At 43.2% G+C, this 22,691-nt stretch overlaps 1 protein-coding gene across 12 annotated transcripts in view; it reads left to right on the top strand.

Moving 5' to 3' along the window:
• The window catches only part of PATJ (PATJ crumbs cell polarity complex component), a 1,359,209-nt gene that overhangs the window by 154,396 nt on the left and 1,182,122 nt on the right, over positions 1-22,691 (top strand). For all 12 annotated transcript variants that reach the window (XM_085602445.1, XM_085602441.1, XM_085602446.1 and 9 more), the window contains exons 6-7: positions 10,662-10,860; positions 19,598-19,726. In XM_085602445.1, coding sequence (XP_085458571.1) covers positions 10,662-10,860; positions 19,598-19,726 — 328 coding nt within the window. The remainder of the gene's footprint in view (positions 1-10,661; positions 10,861-19,597; positions 19,727-22,691) is intronic.

Genomic DNA, 22,691 nt, shown 5'->3' with positions numbered 1-22,691 from the left:
TGCGGCAGGCAACCTCCACCAATGGATCACTAACTGCGCCAACACACTCACCCCCCCTCCAGAACACCACAAGACGACACAACAAGAAAGCAAACTGGTTCACCACAGCACCTCAAGAATCCAAGTGCTCCTGCTGACGACTGGAAAAGACGCGGAGAAACAGCAAAGCTCTACCTACAAAACAGCCACCACGGCACACCACCAACTCATCAAATCCACAAAGAAGAACTTCCTCCAATACAGAATCCTCTCCAATGCCCACAACTCCAAGGAACTCTTTGCCATCATACAGGAATTTACCAAACCCAGCAGAGAAACAACTGACGTCCCTCCCTCCTAAGACCTCTGCAACAGACTCGGCACCTTCTATCACCTCAAGATCAAGACGCTCTATAACCATTTCAATGACCAAGACTTCTGCACCGCCCCAACCCCCACCCCCAGCGACGCCACCCAACAGACCCTTCTCACCTAGACCCCACTCACGGCAGGAGACACCCTAAAGACCATGTGGAGCATCCACTCCGGAGCACCATTTGACCCCTTCCCGCTGCACATCTTCCACAGGGCCACCACAGCCATCGCACCCGAGCTACGTTGAACCATCAACTGCTCCCTCGAGACCGCCACATTCCCAGACAACTGGAAGCATGCCAAAGTCAACCTCTCCTAAAGGAATGCTCCGCAGACCCGGCGGACCTCAAGAACTTCAGGCCCATCTCACTACTTCCTTTCACAGCCACAGTCATCAAAAAGGCCATCAACACGCAGCTAGCACACCTAATCGAAGCCAACAACATCCTAGACACCTCTCAATCTGGATACCACAGCACCGAAACCGCCCTCCTCACCTCCACAGACAACATCCACAACTCCTCGACCAAGGCCAAATGACAGCCCTCATCCTCCTGGACCTATCAGCAGCCTTCGACACCATCTCCCACCACACACTAGCCAGCAGTCTCCATGACGCCGGCATCCAAGGAATGACCCTAGACTGGTAACGCTCATTCCTCACAAGCAGAACACAGAGAATAAAACACCTACACTTCCTCTCAGAACCGACAGATCAGATGCGGAATACCCCAACGATCCTCCCCCAGCCCCACCCTCTTAAACGTCTACATGTCCCTCCTCGCACCCATCGTCAGAAACCACTGGCTGAACATCGTCTCCTACGCAGATGACACCCAGTGCATCCTCTCCCTCACCAAGGAACCCGACATCACCAGACACAACTTCTAAGAAGGGATGAAAGCCGTCGCAACCTGGATGAAGAACAGCTGCCTGGAACTCAACTCTGAGAAAACAGAAGTCCTCATCCCCGGCTCCAACCCCTACGCATGGGATGAGACCTGGTGGCCCTTCGCCCTCGGAAACGTACCCACCCCGACGAACCATGCAAGTAACCTCAGCATCATACTGAACTCATCGCTCACTATGAATCGCCTGATGAACGCTGTCTCCTCCGCATGCTTCAACACCTTCCGCAAACTATGTAAGACATTCAAGTGGATCCCCCCCCAACTTCAGGAAAATGGTCACTCACGCACTCCTCACCAGCGGACTGGACTACAGCAACGCCCTCTATGCTGGAATCAACTAAAAACTCCTCCGCAAACTCCAGACCATCCAGAACGCCGCAGCCAGACAAATCCTCGATATCCTGGCACAACCACATCACCCATCACGTCTTCGACCTCCATTGGCTCCCCATCAAAAGGTAGCCATGATTCTACAGTTCCTATTTGAAACTGTGAATGGCAGAGTCTGTCGGCCTCCAATACCTGTGGCACTCAGAACGTTCTCCTTTGCCTTCCTTCCTCCGGCAGATCCCACCGGCACCAGAGAGTCATTGTACCTGACTCTTCCTCCTACTGGACAGTTACACCTCCTGCAGGTTTGGCAGGCTCATTCCCAATTTCAGTAGGTTATGTAGTGGGCTGGACCCAGGTGTTGAGAAGACAAGGTAGACTCAGCAAGATATATTTCAGGTAGTTTATTAAGCTTTTGAGAAGAGTAGTTACAAAGAGTTACACCAAGCCCCACCAGGAGCAGCCTGCTAGCTGCTCGGTCCATCTTCCAACTGACAACACTCACACCAGGCACCCAAGCATTCCACTCATGTCAATCACACCAACATTCTACACGGAACACTCACACCGGCTGAGTAGCTAGGTACAAGGTGAAAGGGAACATAACCTGAGGATACTACATTATCCTCTCCCTCTTGAAAGTGCAGTGCGGGAAGACTACACAGGCGAAGCACAGAGAGGCATACGCACACAAAACGTCCACTTGAAGCACAAGGTGACTTACACACGCAACAGGACAATGTGAGGCGCAGGGCGACTTACACACTAGACATGACAACGTGAGGTGCAGGGCGACGTACGTACAATACATAGCAAGGTGAGGCGCAGGGTGACTTACAAACAAGACAAAATAAGGTGAGGCACGGGGCAACTTACACAAAATACATAGCAAGGTGAGGCGCTGAGCGACTTACACACAAAACGACAATATGACGAAAAATGTGTTAGTGGGGCTAACACCCAAACACACACCTGAAATGTAAAGATGTACCCCATAACCCACGTGGCGTAAGGGTTAACAACAAAAGTGTAGCAAGACTAATGATGTGGAAATGGGGTTAAAACCCATACCAAACGCAACAAGGGAACACACCTCTTAAGCCACCCCTCGAGTGAGGGTACAAAGGCTTAACTAATCTGTAACAAGAACATAAAGAGGGGACATGGAACTGAGACCCACTCCCATCCCTAGGAAGCGATACGATGTCAGAAAAAAAAACGTGAGAGCACCAATGCCAATAAAACATGAACGTGAGAGATGCAAAACAACAAAGTTGGCATACAGCTATAACATATCATTGTAAACACATAAGTTTCTTTTTCCTTTTAAAGAAGACATACTATTGTTCGATCCTCTAGACAAGCACCACAAACTAGGATAACAGAAATATCAATGGTGTGCCTGTCACCGCAATCTTGTGAGACAGGTGGTGGTCCAAGTAACCAAACTGCAGAGAGAATTGCTCCAAAAAACATGAGGCAGACAAGTTCCATGATGCACAGAAGATGCCCACCGAAGATCGAAGGGCAATAGGGCTTGTAAGGAAATAAGGACCCACCACTCGAACTGCCGGCAAAGTCCAGTGTCCTCGGTGTGTCCTAAACCATTGAAAACTCAAACTAACCACCTAATCGTAGAGACTGTCAAGGACTTGTTTCTGCCCAGGACGACCGCAGCTTACTTGAAAGGTGTTGCGTGAGTGGTCTTCATTCTGCGACGCTGGTGCTGACTTTCAACAAGCGATTAACTTTCTTTGACGAACATAACGTGGTTGGCAGATAACAGGAGGTAGAGCACACTCTCACTGCAGTCCATAACAACTTGCAGAAACTGACTGAAGCCTCCAATCCAAAGATGGCAGCACACTGAGCACGCCAGCATAGGGTGGCTCACGGTGTGTGCGTGCGCCCCACGATGCATCGCAGCGAGGTCTGCTTGTCACGAACACAACAATGGGAAGCCCGTCACGGTCGAAGATCTCCAGAGGAGCAGAAGGTAAGAGCGCATGCATAGATAAGGCCACTTTTAAACCACAACGCAGCGGTTGAACTGCCAAAAGTCAAAGGGCCTCCCCAAAGCAATTATAATAAACAAGTGAATACTCGCGAAAAGTTTCGGAACTGCCGATGTAAATTGTCAAATCACTCATACACAGATGTAAAGATTAAGGAAAGGTACACCCTGCAACGTGAAGCAGGCACAAGTTGACTTCCTTCTGGTCCAGCTCCGACACAGAGGCACTGTCAGTGGCAATTCCCAAAGTCTAAGAAAATGTCATTGTGCTTGGCAACAGAAAAGGAAGACCCATGAACCAAACCGTAATTCGATAAGCATTCGCACTGAGCCAGAAGTAGCCCACGATAGTTCTCAACATAAGGTCCTTTAAACATGAAGTTGTAGAGTGTAGCATGCCTGGCCTGGGGCTGTCCGGTGTGATGGACACTGGTGGGGCTGCAAGGCGTGCTGCTCCAGTTTCCTTTGTTACTTTGTTAAATTCCTTAGTTTCAAAACATCCTCCTGGAAGTCTAATGGTACTCGGTCTGTCGCACCAAGTACTGCTGCAGATTTCTCGTGTGTTGTCTCCGCCTGGAGCAGCCTGCTAGCTGCTCACCACAACTTTCAACTGACAACACTCACACCAGGCACCCAAGCATTCCACTCATGTCAATCACACCAACATTCTACACGGAACACTCACTCTGGCTGAGCAGCTAGGTACAAGGTGAAAGGGAACATAATAACATAACCTGAGGATACTACAGGATCCTAACTTCTACTCAGAGGAGCAACTTCTAACCAGCATTGCAAGACTCAGATGATGTTCCCTCCTTGCTGGGAAGCTGGCTATCTGGCAGTCACCAGCTCAGGTCACACAGAAGTCTTCTGAATATTCTGTGGAGCAGTCACTTCCTTGGTAAAAGAGAACTTGGAACTAGAACAATAAGGGGATTCCCTGTCTGTACTTTCTTAACCGGTTTCTGGTGGTTCTCTTTTCAAGTGTCCTTTCCGAGCTGCTGTCCAGACACAGGTTTTGTGTAAAGTGAACCTTTGAACTCCAAGGTAGACTCAAATCTGGAGTGCCCAGAAGAGGGCAAAAAGAGGTGTGAACTTTCTGCACCTGTCTATCATCATACATTCGGAATAGTGGTCAGTGGAAAGCCAAATGTCTGGCCATACCCAAGGGTTCCCTTACACCTTGAACAACAGAGGCTACACTCCAATGCTTCTTCTCACCATCTACCAAATGGGAGTGCTGCATGAAGACTAATCAGTAGCCCCTCTCTACGAAAGGCCTAATGGAATTACTAAAGCAGCCTTGAACCTATCTTCCTACTCCATTGTCTAGATATCCTCCCTCTAGCTTCAGGAAGGATAGCAGTACACTTCTAGTGTCTGGGAAAGCAACATCCCCTCCATCTTTTGCACAAGACCATGACACAAGACCATGATAGGGGCATGACAGGGGCATTCAAAATGGAACCCTCAGGCCTACTTTACTTTGACAAACATCTACACAAAGTGCATGTACTATGCAGGCCATGTACACAAACCACTTACACTTGAAATGTTAGCTCTAGGATCTGGTTAGCGCATAGAAGTGGATCTTTAAGTAAGTAGACCAAGAGGCCATCACTCCAGTGCTCTAGACAAAAAGTCTGGCTGCAACTACGGGTTTGCAAAACATGGTATACTCCCACTACTGCAGTATGCACTAAATCTATGACATGAACAGGAGTCTACTGCCAGTGGAATGAAGCCATACTTGGTGCGCCCTTCCAAGACAGAGTACAGGTCGAGGACCTCGCCACAATATCAAGGGACAGCCTTAGGCTGCTGCACACACACACACAAGATTAGTGTAAGGCTAAGTCCAAAAATCAAAAACCAAGATAACAGATGCTCACAGTTGGACACTCAAGGCAGGCGAGCCTGACTTTACAACATGCAGGGATCATTCCCAACCCAATATGGCTACACAGAGAGTCCCATGAATACTTCAGGAACTCTGACAGCCTTGGATAGCCTGGAAAATGAGTACTCCAAAGCTACAGAAGCAGGATTTCCACAATGTGGAAAATCCCACATCTATAAATTAAACTTAGTAGGGCATTTCCTTTTTTCTCGTCCACGGAGAAAATGTTTCCCTTTTGGAGAAGCTCACTCTTCTATTACTTCATTAAACACTTGAATGAATTCCCCTTTGCACCTTTGATAGGAATGTGTTATGGTGTTACACTACCTGCCAGATGTATATAAAAACCTACAGATTTATGTGATTGTGATTCTTCTTTCAATGCTGCAGAGAGCTCCGTACAGAAAAGCTCGCAATCCTGGCCCTTACTCGAGGTGTATAAGTGCAACAATTTTGCCACAATGCTGATACTCCACAGGCCTCAGACCACCATGCAAAGGTAAAAACCCATCCGTCTTGATTCTGAGTCAGGAGGCTGAATTTCCAGCCACAAAGTCAGTTTTCACATCTAGCTGTATAGTGCCCCTTCTCTTGCCACTGGGTATGGCTCTACCAGTGCTGTTCGTAGGTGATCACTCGGTGCTGTAGCATCCACGTCTCTCCTTGTAATAGTGCTGCTTGATAACCAGGGAAGTAAGTGTAATGCGTTAGCCATTTGTCAATCAATCAAACAGGATGTATAAAGCGCAGCTAATCAACCGGAAGAGTATCCAGGCGCTGTAGTTAAGCGACCAAAGATTTCATTCAGTAGTGACTGACTAGTCGTGCATCAAGTGACCTTATGCAGGTGACAATGAGGTGCAGTTGGCTCTTTCGTAAACTTGTGCCCGGTGCTGTTGCAGTACTGATGGTTTCACTCCTAGATCTGACTCCTGTACTTGGCTCTGTTGCCTGAACTTAAGTCAGTGAACACAGTGTCAACTTCAGTTTTTGCTTCTTAATCGCTTTCCACGTTGCTCATCATTCAGGTTTAGGGAACAGCAAGAATAGCCCTCAGATCCACATAACGAACTAGTAAGAACAGAAGCAAGTCTACCCAATCCGTTGTATGTAAATGTTAAACCGATTACATGTTCTAGGTTTCACCAAATTTATAACCAGCATTGGCATAGCCAATAGGTCTCGCTTTTGGGACCTTATAAGTATTTAGTTATGCAACTGTTGCATGGCTAAACACTTATAAGGTCCCAAAGGCGAGACCTATTGGCTATGCCAATGCTTGTTTTCTTTCTAATCGCGGCACCAGCGCTTTACTTTTAACATTAAAAGTAAAGCGCGGGTGCCGCGATTATAGCAAAAGTAAATAAATAGATGTTTGTTTGTTTCTATTTCTTTACTTCTGCTATAATCGCTGTACCGGCGCTCTACTTTTAATATTAAAAGTAAAGCACCGGTGCCGGGATTAGCAAGCTAAAAATGCTACCGCTGGCCACAGCTTGCAGTGCATGTGCGCTAGTGGTGCGCGCGCAGCAGTAATCACGCCATATGGCGCCTCTGCTGAAGCCCGCGCACATGCACTGCAAGCTGTAGCCGGCGGTAGCATTTTTTAAAGCCCTTACTAAAATCTCTCCGAGCAGCGCATGCACGCTGACTCAGCGAGACCTAAAAACAAACAAAGTATATCCTCGTATCCACCTATTTCATATTCGCGGATTTACAAGATTTTTCAAAACAAATATGGTATGTCCTCCTATAATTAAATCAGAAGAACGTCCTCCTATAATTAAATCAGAAGAACGTTTTATACATTCTAGCTGCATATTTAGTTGTCATAATGTGTCTATTTTTTTTTATTACTAATTTAGCTTCTAAAAATGTTTACTTGCACCTGATGCCACACCCTTGGTCCTACAAATAAATGTTTATTTGAAAAGCAGCAACAGACCGTCATCGGTCTATGATGGATTCTGTATATGAATTTGTTCTAATGTCTCTTTTTCAGGAATAATGTTTTAATTCTGAAAATCAGAAACAAATAATTTATACTATTCCTCACACATTAGTGACATGCTACTATTCGCACACAAGTCTGTCCCCACATCAATAAGCAACGGTGAATTTAAATCCGAAAACAACAACCTCGTGCTTGTAAAAAGGAAATAGAAATTCGCAAAAGGGTTCCCTGCCTCGAAATGCAAACGAACACCTATAGGGACACTAGATGGCAGCCATCACATGGTCTAACAAAGGAAGCCAAGAGCACATTGTCTCTGACTGTGATTGTTCTAGCTGACAGCCTGATTGATGTCTTATCTCAGATCGCCTAGCCTGACTAGCAACATTTAAACTCCCTGCAGCATCCAGTGATCCGTTGTCAATCAAAAATTCAAACTTACCCAAGGAAAAGTCTTGGAAAAGGTAGGTGACCGCACCAATCAAGTCAGAAGAAGACCCCGGCCCACCTCACCACTCCGTATTGAATAAAACTTACATCTGTGATTGATTCGTTAGGTCTTACTCAATGAGCAAGGCATATAGAACTCGGACTAATGCAGCCTGGGAGAAGTCACAATGATAATCCAAACGCTAACCACAATACATTACATAAAACGTGAAAATTGTTGTCGTTTTCTAAGGTGTCGCTCTTACAGAAAAGCAATCGGGAGTTATCAGTAAAATAATTCAAGTTTATGTCAAACCATACATCTGATCTGACGAAGAATATGTCTACGGATTTGCCTGTAGTTAACATAATAATTAACACATGAGAGAGAGAGGGGCAGCGCCTTGATTCCGCAGGCACGTGCACAATGACTGACATTGTCTTCCACCTAGTTTACCTGGTGAAGCAGATTCGGAAGGCCTAGCCACATTTAAGCAGTAAACTCCTGAGCAATGCGTCTACTACGGCTGTAGGTAGGCTGTGTTCTTTCCACTACTCACAGAGGCTGGGCAACGGTTATCGGTAGGCCTGTTCTGGTTATTTAGAGGTGTGAGAATGGCTCAGCTCTTAGAGCCTGTTCACGAGCCGAGGCCTGGAAATGTCTGCTATGTTAATCATACACCAAACCAGGTAAAATATGATAAAGTCTCTTTAAAATAGAAAACAATGTATTTCTTTAGCGTGTGGAAACTTCGAAATTAATACGCCACATTACAGCACTTCACTGAAAAGTACTTATTAAAAGTGATAGTTTTAAACATGAATCATTAGTAAACTAAGAGGAAAAACAGTTGTCAGTGACCCAGATTTTCATAAAGCAATATTATAGTCTATTAATTCAAACACCAGAGGTTTATGTATAACTAATATTCTGAACTCACATATTTGAAAGTGCTTTTATACGCGATAATGAGGAAAAAGAGGTTGTGGTGAAATATAATATTTGCTTAGGATCGCACAATATACGCGGGGAAGCCGCGAATTATGTAGGTTTTCTGGTTTCATTTGTTCAAATCAGCCAATTAACAGGTATCTGTTTGTCTTTCCTTTGTTAAGGCTTGGTTTTTACCTCGGTGTGTATTTTTCTGCAGTTTCTATACTGCCCACCTCGACCTGAAGGGATTGGAGCCCTTTACATGAGCACCAGGTAGAAGGGCACATTCATTTTTATAGGCACGGAGAGAGTAAGTGATATGCCCAGAATCACAGGATGATGAGCCGGTGCCCAGACTCGAACCTCGTTCCCCAGTTCCAAAGCCCGCAGCTCTGGCCATTCTGCCCCATCCAGAGAGGGTGGAAAGCAGAAGGCACACAAAAGCTCGGCTCGTTATGTGCTCGAGGTTCCAACTGGACCTTGGGCTGAGCCAGGCTTCAGGCTCGAGATTTCAGTCCTAGCTTTACTTATCCATTTGTAGTGCAAGTGGATTGACCACGAAGCAGGACACCCCCGTGCCTCATTAGACCTTCTCTTCCCTTGGCACGAGCACCATTGATGAGCCGCGGCACAGGAACCATTGTACCTGTGGGCCCTGAGGTTGTGCTGCGCTGTCTTGTGTGGACCCAGTTGGGTCGCTATTAATGCAAAATTATTGCTTCATTTCACACGGTCAGGGTGCATGAGAAGTAGTCTTAACTTCCTACAGGTTTGCATTGGACATTAGCAGTGAAGAGTATGTAGGCCTCATGTTGTCGGATCTCGGGAACTGTCTTTAGCAGCCTCTCTGTGATTGGGGCCTAAGTAGTATTTGCGTCTGGCGGTGACCTAGCCGATTAACATTGACCTTATGAGTCTAGGGTAGTGACCACGAAGGGAACAATGTTGGCTATGGACCTTTAGACATGCAGTCACAGATAGATGCTCGTTAGCAGTGTTACACCTGGCAAAGCCTCCCGTAGGCATCCAGGACCTCCACATATCATGTTGTTGCTTCCAACTAAGAGAGCTTCTCCTGTAAAGGTTGTGAACCCGAATCCCCCCCACCTGTGTCTCCATTCTTTGGGGGATGAATGTTTGTGGTTACAAAATTCTTTATTGCCTCACTTTGGCTTGCCTTTTGCCTTTTTGTTTGCCTTTCGCTTTTCCCAGTCTTGATCAGTTGCCAACCTCCATGTGCCTTGCTAGATCAATCAGGAAACATGACACTGGAAGGACGACAACTACCTGCTCACAAAGTGTGCGAGAAGATGGTGGTCTAAAAGAAAAGTTTTGAGTAGCAATCTAACCTCCCTGTGTCATGTGCTGCACCACTGCAGCTCCTTCACCCAGCAGGCTGGTCAGGGAAACATCTTTCCCCTGAAAGGGGTCCAACTTCAGTACCACCATGCACCTTTCCTCCAGCACTTGCCCATGCCACTGCGGCTCAACTGCCAGTCCGCCCAAGTGCCTGGGCCATTTGGGGTCTTAACAGATGGATGCAGTACCCTCATGATGTGCGGTTGGGATTCTCCAGACCCCATACCCCCAACATAAGGACCAAATCATAGATTTTTCTATCTGACTCTTTGTCGAACATTTTGGGAATTCTGTAATTGGCAGGAATATATGTATGTTTCTGTAATTGTCACGAATGAGAGAGCAGTGCTGGTTGAACAGGTAGGTGAACACGAAAGTAGTGACAATAAATACGTTTTACATAGCACTGTTGCTCTAAATGTCTTCTTATCTGTACACTTTGTCACAACATTTTTTCTTCTCCATTTGTTATCAAGGGATGGGAGACTGAAAGAGCATGACCACATATTAGCCATTAACGGCACTCCTGTAGATCAGAATATTTCTCATCAGCAGGCCATTGCATTGCTCCAACAATCTACAGGATCCATACATTTGGTTGTTGCAAGGGGACATGGTTACCGAAACAGCACAACTGCTTCCAGCATTTCAGGTGGCATTACATCTCCTGAAACGGTAAGTGCATTAGATTTGAATTGCTTCTTTTTTACAACTTTGCTTAGGGTTCTCTGCCCTCAATCAGATTTTTTTTCTCTGATCATCAAGATAGGGTAGAATTTTCCTTTTCTTTAGTTTTGAGCCGGGCAATCCCACCATCCGAATTCAAGAACAGGAGGACTTGAAGCACCAGTTCTCGTGAGGTACACTTGAATGAATACGAGGCCTTTTCCAGTATTATGCCCCCTAGATTGTCCAATGTAAAATATTCCAGTAATCCCACCCATTATGGAGAAGGTTGTAATAGATGTGCTTTGAAGACACGACCAGGCACGGGTGGGGCAATTGTTTTAGAGCTCAAAGTTTCAACTGCTTGTAAAATTCACAGATCTACCCCGATAGATATCAGTATATATCATAGGCTACATAATGCCGTAACAGCCAAGTACCAGTAAAACTGATTCCACTTGTATGCAGGGGGGAGCGAGGATGGGTGATTACATTGTACAGATGGTTTGCGGACAACAGGTGTGATGTAACGTTACCAGTACTTGGGACATGGGAGATTGATAATGCTAACCACTGGGATAAACATGTTAAATGGATGGCTAATTATTCCGAATGCCTTGTATCATACATGTTAACCAGATTTGACATACTACTCCGGTGGTAAGTGCAGGCCTCAAAAAATCATAAACATGTTACTAGACCTGCAGGTCTAGTGACTTGAACAATATACTCAACCTAACTAATGTGCTTGACCCATAGACTGGTCTTAGATAGTGTGATCCAAGGTGTTAGACCTGTCATCCTTTGGGTGGTCTTCCCACAAACATTTTGCCTGCTTGCCTCCTTTTTGCTGATTCTTTTTATTGGCCTTAGGAGTCTGAGCACTTTACCACTGCTGACCAGTGCTAAAGTGCACATGCTTTTCCTCTAAAGATGATAGCATTGGTGTATACACAACTGGCAAATTTAATTTACTTGTATTTCCCTTGTAAAGTGACATACCATATACCCAGGACCTGTAAATTAAATGCTACAAGTGGGCCTGCAGCACTGATTGTGCCACCCACACAAGTAGCCGTTAAAACCTAGGAGAACAAGGGTCGGAAGATAAATGGTCTTATTGCTGTGCACTGACCGCACGCAGAACTATCCTACAAATAATTACAGACATCTTTTAAAACACCTAATTATAACAAGATTGGGGAGTGTAGAGGGGGGCCTGTGTAGGCGCTGAGGTGGATACGTCCTCCACTCAGAGTTAATTGATAAACAAAAGGATCCACCTCTGGAAAGAGAGGTACAAAGAAGACTGGGTACGATGGGGTAGCGGTAGGCGCGTGTCCCAATATGGTTGGGCACACACAGTGTTGTTTAAATACCCCTCACACACCAAGAATGGCCCATGGTGTCATGCTTCATCATAGGGGTCTTCCCGCCCCGCTGCGGGACGGGGCGTGCTACGACCTACGACTACGTGGGAGCACTGTTGATAAAGTGCTATGTGTGATGCAAAGGGAGGGTCTGATGTGATTGTAAGTATGTGTTGTTAAAAAGCACCTGGCCCCTTAAGACAGAAAAAACTTTAATATGTCCTGGGAGGCTGGTACTACTAAAAAAGGTTGCGGAGTTTGCCTACGTTAATGTGTGGTTACTCCTTGTGGGTCAACATGTTTCGATGCGAAGCATCTTCATCAGGACAGGAAAGATCCCTCCCGATTAGAAAGCATGTGCTTAATAATATACAAAAAGGAGTGAGAAATGCATTAAATGATGCACTTTTATACAATACCTAATCGTATGTATGCGTATCTGCAAAAACAAGGAAGGAAAAATGACATATTCAGTGTCCATGGAAACAGAGCGTAGTACCTGTAAACACAAATAATGCGCCACAATGTGACCAAAAACGTGTGCATTTAGCTATACATCTAGCTTTATCCGGAAAAAGGTGCAGTGACCTGTAAAGAAAAGGACAGTACAAGACACTACAAACAGAAAACACACACTCTATAGATTATCGTGAAATATTATTAGTGGTCCAGGTGGACAATGCGGTAAAAAAGCCCAAATGCATACTTATATGTATGTGAGGTTAATGCCTCATGAACCTGGAACGGGTGGAATCGTCATGGAGCCTCAATTCTAGTGGGGAGGAGGAAGTACAGGATCAGGCTATTACCTTGAGTGCATGGCTCGAGTGCTGCACGAGGTCCGCATCCAGGAACGGCTGTGCCGTACTTACGTGCCCTGGCTGGAAACTCTACTCAAAGTCTGTCCATCCCGCGGTTCCGCTGTGTTATGGGACCATGGCGGGTATCTGTTTATAAACCACCCGTTAATCTCCTAAATGCGAGTCAGCTTGTAGCGTCGGGGGCATGCAGATACACTTCTGGGTTGCAAAACACTACAAGTTTCTCCACATGGCGCATGTGGCCCCGAAGTTACTGCGCAAGAGAAACTCGGATGGAGACCACACATGTCCAAGGTGTGGGAGACAACAGCCTGGATCTATGTACCTAGCCCATGATGCTGCCCTGAGATCTGTGATTATTTGTGAGCTGTGGTGCTGGTACCTAATTAACCTATGTGATAGCATGTGCACCACTGGTGGTACTGCTGGGATATGTCTCTTAAACCTAGTCGAAAGTTCAGAGCTCTGTAGTTGCTGTTAGCAAAAAGAAGCGTCCCAATAGGAGTTTGGAAAGGAACCCTCACAAGAATGCCTAATTGCACGAAAGATGCCATTTGGCATTAATCTACCTCCAAGGTTTATATTAAACTTCATCCTGGCGATAATGAACCCAAGGATATTTGGGAACCGTTTTGACATTGTTGTAGAAAACACTGGACGAATATGACGACCACAGACCACTCGTCACTGCATGTAACGGAGTGCTGTATCTGTACACGAGATGGCGGTAAGGATGTAATGCTAGTTAAGAATTAAATGTATGTGTGGTAGGCAGTGTATCTTCTGAGTTAGCATATGCACCACTAAAAAATGACAAATGATGTAACTGCACCAACTATGATGATGTGAGCCAGATTTTAGTTTTACTTTGTACATTTTTCTTGTATGATTTTACAGTCTAAAGATCTAAATAAAAAGTGCACAGTAGGTCTGAAGTTGCCTCGTTGGAGGAACACTTTCACTTCCTAAATTAAATGAAGGTAGTGTCGCACAGTTTTTGTTGACAGATTTCTTGAGGGTAAGATCAGGATCCAGGGTTGATCTTGACCTTTGTTGAAAGTTGGGGTTTGAATCCATCCAGGATCATGTTGTTGAGTTCGGTAGGGACTGGTAGTTGCATATTATTCTTAGGCAGGAGCAGACATTTGGTTTTGGTTGTGTTGGATATCTTTATTTCAAGCAGCTACTGAGCATCCAGGTCTGGATCAGGTGCAGGCACTGCCTGGGGCTTTGCTTGTCTTGAGCTAAGGAATCTTTAAGTAGAGCTCTTGTGTGCCTTTGCTTTACTTGCAAAAAATATATATATCTGAAACATAATAAGTGGCAGTGTCCATAATTCTTCTTAGAAGAATGCTGTCATTGGTGCGGCCCACTTCTGCCATTAGCACGGCCCTCTCCCAACACTGACAACACACATGCTGTCATGGGCCCTTATGGAAGCATGGCAAATGGGCTTCCACTCCCCTGTTCGGTACTAAAATATATGTTTACTAAGGGTGCAGTGGAACTTTTGGTTCCGTGCCAGTGTTCCTAATGTACCAATAATAGCTATTCCTCTGCCTGTCGCCCTTTGAATCAGCTCCCGTCTGTCTTCTACCTCCCTTCCGTCATTCCTTGTGCCTGCCTTCTCTCGCACCTACATTTGCCTTTCTATCAGCTTGGCCTCCTACTCGTAGGTATATATCCCTGCATCTGCACATCTCTCTGCCTTCTAACTTCCTCCTATCTCTTGGTGGCATTTTGTTGGGTACCATTGTAATAACATGTACATATAGTTTGTCATCTAGATTTATAAATATGATCAAAAATGCTGCTCCAAGGAAAACACATTACAACATGAAGGTAGAAAAGAACAGTAAATGTGTATAAGAGTAAATTAGGTGAGGGAATGAGGAAGCCGGACAAGAAAATACATAACATGTAGTTGGGAAAGGTGTCTGGAAAACAGGCTTCTTTTTATGTGGGAGGTATCTGCCTGTCTGCCATACACTATTCTTAAGCTCCACCATGTCCATCAATGTATGCAGAGAAGCTGCTACCTGATGTAGGTAAAAAATAGAAGGGCACCAGCACGTAAACTCAAGGACCTTCAGCAGAGTACTAGAGACATTGTTGAGAATTTATATAACATTTCCTAAAAGATGGTATTTTTCTTCAGCCTCGCTTGTGTTGGAACGTGTTTGCCCCAAAGTTCAACCCATATTTTTGTTTTCCTCATTCTCAAGTGCATAGGAATGTCTAATGTGCTTAAGTGCAAACCCCCTTATTTGTTATTTGTAAAACCATATCAGGAGTGCAAAAGAATATAGCAGAGCTATATTTGCCATTTTTACAAGAAACATATATTTAAGTATGACACTTGATCCTTTGTCTTTTTGTGAAATTTGTATGTCATCTAGGACAAAACATACAATGTGATATTGTACAGTCAGATGATATCATGATGTGCATCTCTATGTAAACACTGCACCCTTTCCGCTCTCAGAAAGTTCCCCATGGTGAGCAACCTTTACAGAATGTTTTATAGTGCTAATCACTGGGATAAACATGTTAAATGGATGGCTAATTATTCGGAATGCCTGGTATCATGCATGTTATTCAGATTTGACATACTACTTGGGGGTGGTAAGTGCAGGTCTAAAAAAATCATAAATATGTTACTAGACCTGCAGGTCTAGTGACTTGAACAATATACTCAACCTAACTAATGCACTTGACCCATAGACTGGTCTCAGATTGTGTGATCTAAGGTGTTAGACCTGTCATCCTTTGGGTGGTCTTCCCATAAACATTTTGCCTGCTTACCTCCTCTTTTTGCTGATTCTTTGTGTTGGCCTTAGGACTCTGAGCACTTTACCACAGCTGACCAGTGCTAAGGTGCATGTGCTTTTACTCTAAAGATGATAGCATTGGAAAAACACAACTGGCACATTTAATTTACTTGTATTTCCCTTGTAAAATGATATACCATATACCCAAGACATGTAAATTAAATGCTACAAGTGGGCCTGCAGCACTGATTGTGCTACTCACACAACTAGCTGTTAAAACCTGTCTCTAGCATGCCACTGGAGAGCCTTTGTGTGCCGCCTACTGCCACTTTGACTTGGCATTTAAAACAATTTGCCAAGTCTTAAACTCCCCTCTCCCCTTTTATTACATATAAGCCACTACTTGGGTAGCCCTTAGGGCAGGGTGCAATGCAAGTAAAAAGTAGGGCATGTACTTTTAGGTTTTGCATGTTCTGGCAGTGAAAAACGTACAAATTCATTTTTCACTACTGTGATGCCTACTCCTCTCATTAGTTAGCATTGGGAGTACACTTTTAAGCTGTAATTCCTGATTAGAAAGGAGCAGCTGTGTCATGTTTTATATTATTGAAATGATAACGATAAACCCTCTTTACTAGTAATGCTGGATATAACTTTACTGTTGTAGAAATCACCCTTTTTGAAAGTGAACATTTCTCTGCTCTTACTACTGTCTGCCTACAGACTGTCTCAAAATCACATCTGGGGTGGGTGACAGCTTCACTTTGTGCATTCCCTTTAGACAGCCATAACACACCACAGGAAGATTAGGTGTGTCTGAGCAGTTACCTGCATTCTGATGGCCCTCCCTGGGTAGGAAGTGAGAGAGGAGCTGACACTTTCAATTTAATAGGTAGTGTCCTGTCCCCACACAAAGGGCTGATTGCCTCCTACTGATAGTCTGGAGCCAGGGCTGGGAGGAAAGGACCTCTATGCACTTCAAAGACCCTTCTTTGAAGTCACCCCCACTTCAAAGGCACAATTTATTATAAGTACTGGGTGTCTGACCACACCAAGACAGTACACTCCTGGACCTGTGAAGAACCCTAATAGTAAGAAGGATTGATGTGCTGCTACAAGGGTTGCCACTCTGCTAGACTCCTGCTCTCAAAGAACTGATTTTCTGCTCTGTTTTGCTGCCTGTTGCCTCCTACTTGATGCTCTGCTCCTCACATCAAGCCGTTGACGCGTCATCCATCCAAGCTACTTTTTCAGCGGGGCCAGTACCCAGCTAAGTGGACAATGAACATAAGAAATATCAAAAAGGGAACTGCAGAACAACTCAAAGCTTCCAGCTTATTGAAAAAAACATAAACTGCACGCCTGTCTCTCACATGTCTTCATCTATCACACTGCTAAGCACTGTGTTCCATAACATAACTGCACCTCGGTGGTCATCACGCACAACATGGAAACACTTCCCACACAAGATCAAAACAAAGATAGCACACGTTCAAGCAAACATCCTACACAGTGTAGCGTGCTACCCATGTAGATAAGTGCTTCAGCATCCCACATAGGGGTAGTAACCACTACATAAATGGTGCGATACAATACAATGCGTTTCATTTCACACCCTGCATATTGGAAACTAGAGAACGAATAAATAACAAAATTGTATATTACAGCTACTGAAGTCTGTCTTCCTCAGCTCGTTATATCTGCTGAAAGTTCCATTAGAAGCCACGTGACAAAATATGGTAGCATTTTTAAAATACAATTAGTAATCAGCAAATTAGGGTTTCTTATTGATGTTCCACTTCCTTGTTCTCAATTTCATAATCTTGCTCATTGCTGCTACTCTGAACAGGCCTGCATAGCCACAAGAAGTGTGCAGTCAGATATTCAGTAGAATCTTTCCAATAATAAACAGCTTAATGTGCGAGTATGTTACATAGCAGCTGATGTGGCTAATACATGCTTTCTTTCAGCTTCAGGACAGGGCTAAAATTGTTGTTAATGTACAGAATGGCCTCGGTGAAGATGCTGACTTTCTCCTCTTGTACTACTTTAAGTGCATTTTTAATCAAGGATTTAAACAACCTTCTTCTAGCATGGAAACCCAATGGACATATGGTTGCACAGCGAGATCTTAATTATTTGGGAGTAGAAATTGCAATATGTGACACAATGGCTAGCAAACAAAAGATCCCCAGAACAAAGTAGCAGCTGACAGAGTGTGGTCAGTGCATATGTATGCTTTTCTATTCTGTAAACAGAGCTCACAAAGACTGGTCCCAAAACTGATACTAATAGCCAAATTTTGTTGTCGGAGGGCATTGAAGGTAATGGAAGAAATTCTGTACTACAGAGCGAGTCTAGTAGCCTCTGCCTTTCTTTGCAGTGATTGCATTGATGGTGGCTATGATAAAATGGTAGGCGACTGGCTTCAAAAATATTGGGCGACTTCTATGCAGCAGGCATACTGTGTACCATTTTGGAAGTGAGAGGCTAGGTCCAGATACCCTGATACCCTAGGGTCAGTTTTTTTATGTGTGGTTGCATAATGAAGGTAGCCTGGTTTACGTGGAGAAATGCTAAATGAGATCCTGAGACCCATAAGCATTCCTCATATTGTGTGTGTTAAGGTGAATGACAAATATAGTTACCATCCTATCTAGGGCATTCACACATAAATTGAGTGCAGATAAAGAATGGGACAGGGACATTTCCTAATCCTGGAAGAGGTCCTGAAAGGCCAGTTTCACAAATATGCAATCAAATTTCCTAACTAGTTCATACATGTCCCCAACTTGTAAATACAAAATAGGGGGACAATTTACCAAGATGCATGTCTCCACATTATGTAGAAAGTGCTATCATCTTGATTCAATTGGCTACTAGGCAATGCTCCAAAAGCCAATAGCACAGTTTTGGTACAGGCTTGTAGATGTTTCTGGTAGCTCAGAAAAATAACTCAATACCTTTCACTTTTCTTTTGTGAAGTTGAAAGATGGGTTGGTCATTTTCTTTGATTATTATTAGCAGGACCTGTTCCCTTTTCGAAGGGAGTGATCCCCTTGAGTTTTTCATGAGCCAAGTGCCTCTTTGAGTAGATGAGTCTTCAGCTCCTTCTTGAAGGCTTTGGGACTGGTAGGTTTTTCAGTGTGGGACTGAAATCAGTACTTTGATGGTTTCTACTCTGTGTTTCTTTTAGTTGAAGTTCACCTATACAATACATTTTTGAGCTGCCCGATTTAAGAGAGCATCGAGAGATGTGGGTGGAGTTTAAGAACAAATTCTGGTCCTTTTACAGCAAAGGCTCGATAGAAAAATTACATGATCTTGAACTTTAGTTTTTGGTGAGCGACAATGGGTTGAAGTCAAGCTGGACTAAAGAAGCCTTATTTTCTGTGATTCAGGAACATGTATTTCATTCTTTGGTATGATCTGAAGTAAAACACAAACTATTACTATATAGTATTTATTGCAATACTTATTGATGTAACTGGGAGTAGAATGGAAAGTTAGCCTACCACCGGTTTCACACTCTTTGTATTGGACCAATGCAGAATAGAGTATCACCATAAACCTTCCTTATCACAGGGTCAGAAATTGCTGCAGTGACCTGGGGAGCTTCGTTGATCAAAGTAAGCCACTTGAAGACACCTGGTGCAACATTGTATAGCAGTTTTGTATGTTAAATGTTTCTAAAGTAATAGTGTATGCTATATTTTCTCTTGCGTTAAATTTGGAAACTGACGTTTACAAAGTGTTTGACAAATGTCTTTTTCTTCCTCTTTAGATTCATTGGGGTCATGTTGAAGATATTGAGCTCGTTAATGATGGCTCAGGATTAGGATTTGGAATAGTGGGAGGAAAATCAAGTGGTGTAATAGTGCGAACTATTGTACCTGGAGGATTAGCAGATCGGGTAATTTCTTTTTTTTCTTGTGCATTTTATGATCATTCCAGCTTAATATCTAATTCGTTCACAGGCATTCATTACATTATTTCAAGTGTGTCAGTAATAAACTAGAGATCACAAAACTGATTTGTATGCTAAAAACGGATTATCAGCTTTCAATACAGATTTAGAAACATTCTGATTTCAAGCTCACTAAATATCATTTGTCTCTTAAAAGGTAATTACTAGAATGTTTTTACATCGCTACAATTAATAAAGCACAATTATATTCCATTACAATTATTTGATGAAATCTGTAGGACTACAAATTTTTATTACCGATTTTTCATGTTGTACCACTTCATGAAATTAGCAGGTAGTGTTTCAAAACATTACATTTTCTAAACATCTTAGAAAATTACTATGGAGAATGATTTAGCCTCAAAGTAAGGGTGTTACAAAGGAGCCCTGCACAATCATATAGGTTCTGCAAGAGGTCTTTCACAGGTTCTTTCTTTTCACGAAGGAGCCCTGTACTTTGAAGAGAAAAACTGTGTAAAAGTGCTGAAAACTTTAACATCTGTCCACTCTTAACTACTAAATCCAATCTGGACTGGGTACAACGTTTCATGTCAAGTGCTAGTTGTAAGTAAATACTTAAACTAGAACAAAGCTCTTCTTTTTGCCCCGTGCGGTATCCACTGTTTTCAATAAGTGTTATCTTCATCAGTGTAGGGACAGAGCAGCTGAAAAACTTTGTTACTGTAGATGCCAGCGTAGTGGTACAGTTTCAGTCCTACATTTCTACCCATCACATTTTTGCTGCCTTGCCATTTTGGGCCAGTAACTGGTCAATCTTCACAACTAGGACTGATGCTGGGTACAATCCTTGATGAGAGTTATGAAAGACAACAATCTATATGTACTTGCTGATATAGTGTTGACAGTTCAACATGACTGTCCAGAACACAAAACATTGTGAATTATGAACATTTACATAACATACTTTTCCTGAGCAAGGTGAGGTGAGGCTTGGTCTTAACTATGCTCGACTGATGAGCTACCACAACTGAAGAATGACGTGTTCCATCACAAACAGAGATTTATATCTACCAGAGGCTGTTTCTTTAAGAGACAATGAGAAATCCTGTACTCTTGTGCGTGCTGCATGTGCACAATTTTTATTCAAATATTGTTTTGATTGTCTGCCATTACACCCAGATCTTCTACAGGAATTTATTTGTTTACATCACTGAAGAAGTTGGACATTCAAAGAATATCAGATTTTGGTGGGAGGGTCCTGCTTCGTAGTCTTAAAGCCTGGAAATCAGTGTATGTTCTCTTAATGCTGACCCAGCTCACCATACAGATATTTGGAAGTTTCTAAAGCAGTTCTGGAGCATTTGAATTTTTCATCATAGTTCACAGTCTGTATCCGGACGACACCACAGAATTCACATTAGTTGACACTGCATTAAGAACGATTTCAATCTACCATGGCGCCAGGCAGGTTTGTCTTCTATCTCTCCTCCTGTTTGTGATGTTCATAGATCCTCTTTCTAGGTGTGTTCCAAAAAGTCAAGATGATCATGGTCAGTCTAAATGTACCAGTGGCAAAAATAATGATGTATATATTTTGAGACTGACAATTTGGTCAGGACTTTTCAAACACTTGAAAAAGTCTCAAACTCTTGTTATAGAATCAGTAAAACCAAAACTGAGGTAATTTTGCACATTTTTAGAACTATAAAATTGCAGACTGGGTTTCCAGAGGTGGTGCCTTCCGCACCAGTCAGATATTTGGACATCTGGATGAGTGGGAAGCTAGACGACATGTATGAAATTATTTACAGACAATAGTTAAAAAAGATTAAGTAGGATTTTAAGATGTGGCTACACATAACATTATCGCTGGTGGGTAAATTAATACTGTTATCATTCCATACTACCTAAAGAAAAGAAATTTTCAGAAGTATCATTATTTCAAGATTTGTTTGGTCTTCTAAATCACTAGAAACTTCAAATGAAAACTTTAGAGCTGGGTGGCTTAGCCCTGCCAAAGTGTAAATGGTAATACTTGGCAGCCACAGCTCAATTTATTAGGGAACCTATTGTCCAGCAAACTGATTGTTCCTTTTTTTGAGAATTATTGCATATAATTATCGAGAAGAAGGATCTCTTTGAATTTGCCTCAAGTGTTCAGACTCAGAAAACATTTATAAAGATAACATGTAAGATAGTAAAAGCTTTGTGCCAAATACATTCCTAATGGGCAAAAAAAGCCAAAATAATCAGGGAGGAGGGAGTTACCCCATTGTGGGATAACACCTTACTGCCATAGGAAAAATCTGTGACAATACAAAAGTTGAAAGGCGATGTGGGAATTAGATTACCTATTCGATAAAAATGGTTCCTGCCTTTTTCATAGTTGGTAAACAGATTTGGCATAGAAAACAGGGCTTACTTCTTTAAGTACGTGCAGTTAGGATGCTGTTTTAAAATTAAAAAGAAAATGGAAAAAAACCTGTCTGACTTTACATAAGGTTTTTTTTGCCATGTTAAAAGAACTGATTTACACCAGCGTATCCCTCTAAATTTAGAACAATATGCGCCAAACAATGTCAACTAGAGATGACAGAGTATCGTAAGTTCAAATTTAAGGAGAAACCAAAATGTTCGTTCTAATGATTTTATTAAATCTTTGAACAGCTGAACAAGATCTTGCCTGAATATAGTCATCTTTGCTCAAGGTTCCATATGACTAAAGGGTCCTGGAAATGTATGCTCTGGGTTTGCAGGGAGAAGAAGGAATACGAGTGAAGGATTTGAGTTGTTTAAGAGAAGTAGAGACTCAGGAAGTGGATAGTGTAGAAGCTTTGGCTCGAAAAGAGAATAGAGCAAAGAACAGTTGATGGCAAGTCAGGTAAATTGCCCTTTTTTAGATGTTCATTGATTGCTCGGAAATGAAAGGATGATACCCTTTCCCTGTATA

This window comes from Triturus cristatus, chromosome 4_2 (genome assembly GCF_964204655.1).
Source record: "Triturus cristatus chromosome 4_2, aTriCri1.1, whole genome shotgun sequence".
NCBI classification, from domain to species: Eukaryota; Metazoa; Chordata; class Amphibia; order Caudata; family Salamandridae; genus Triturus; species Triturus cristatus.
This window is presented reverse-complemented; position numbering and strand designations above follow the sequence as displayed.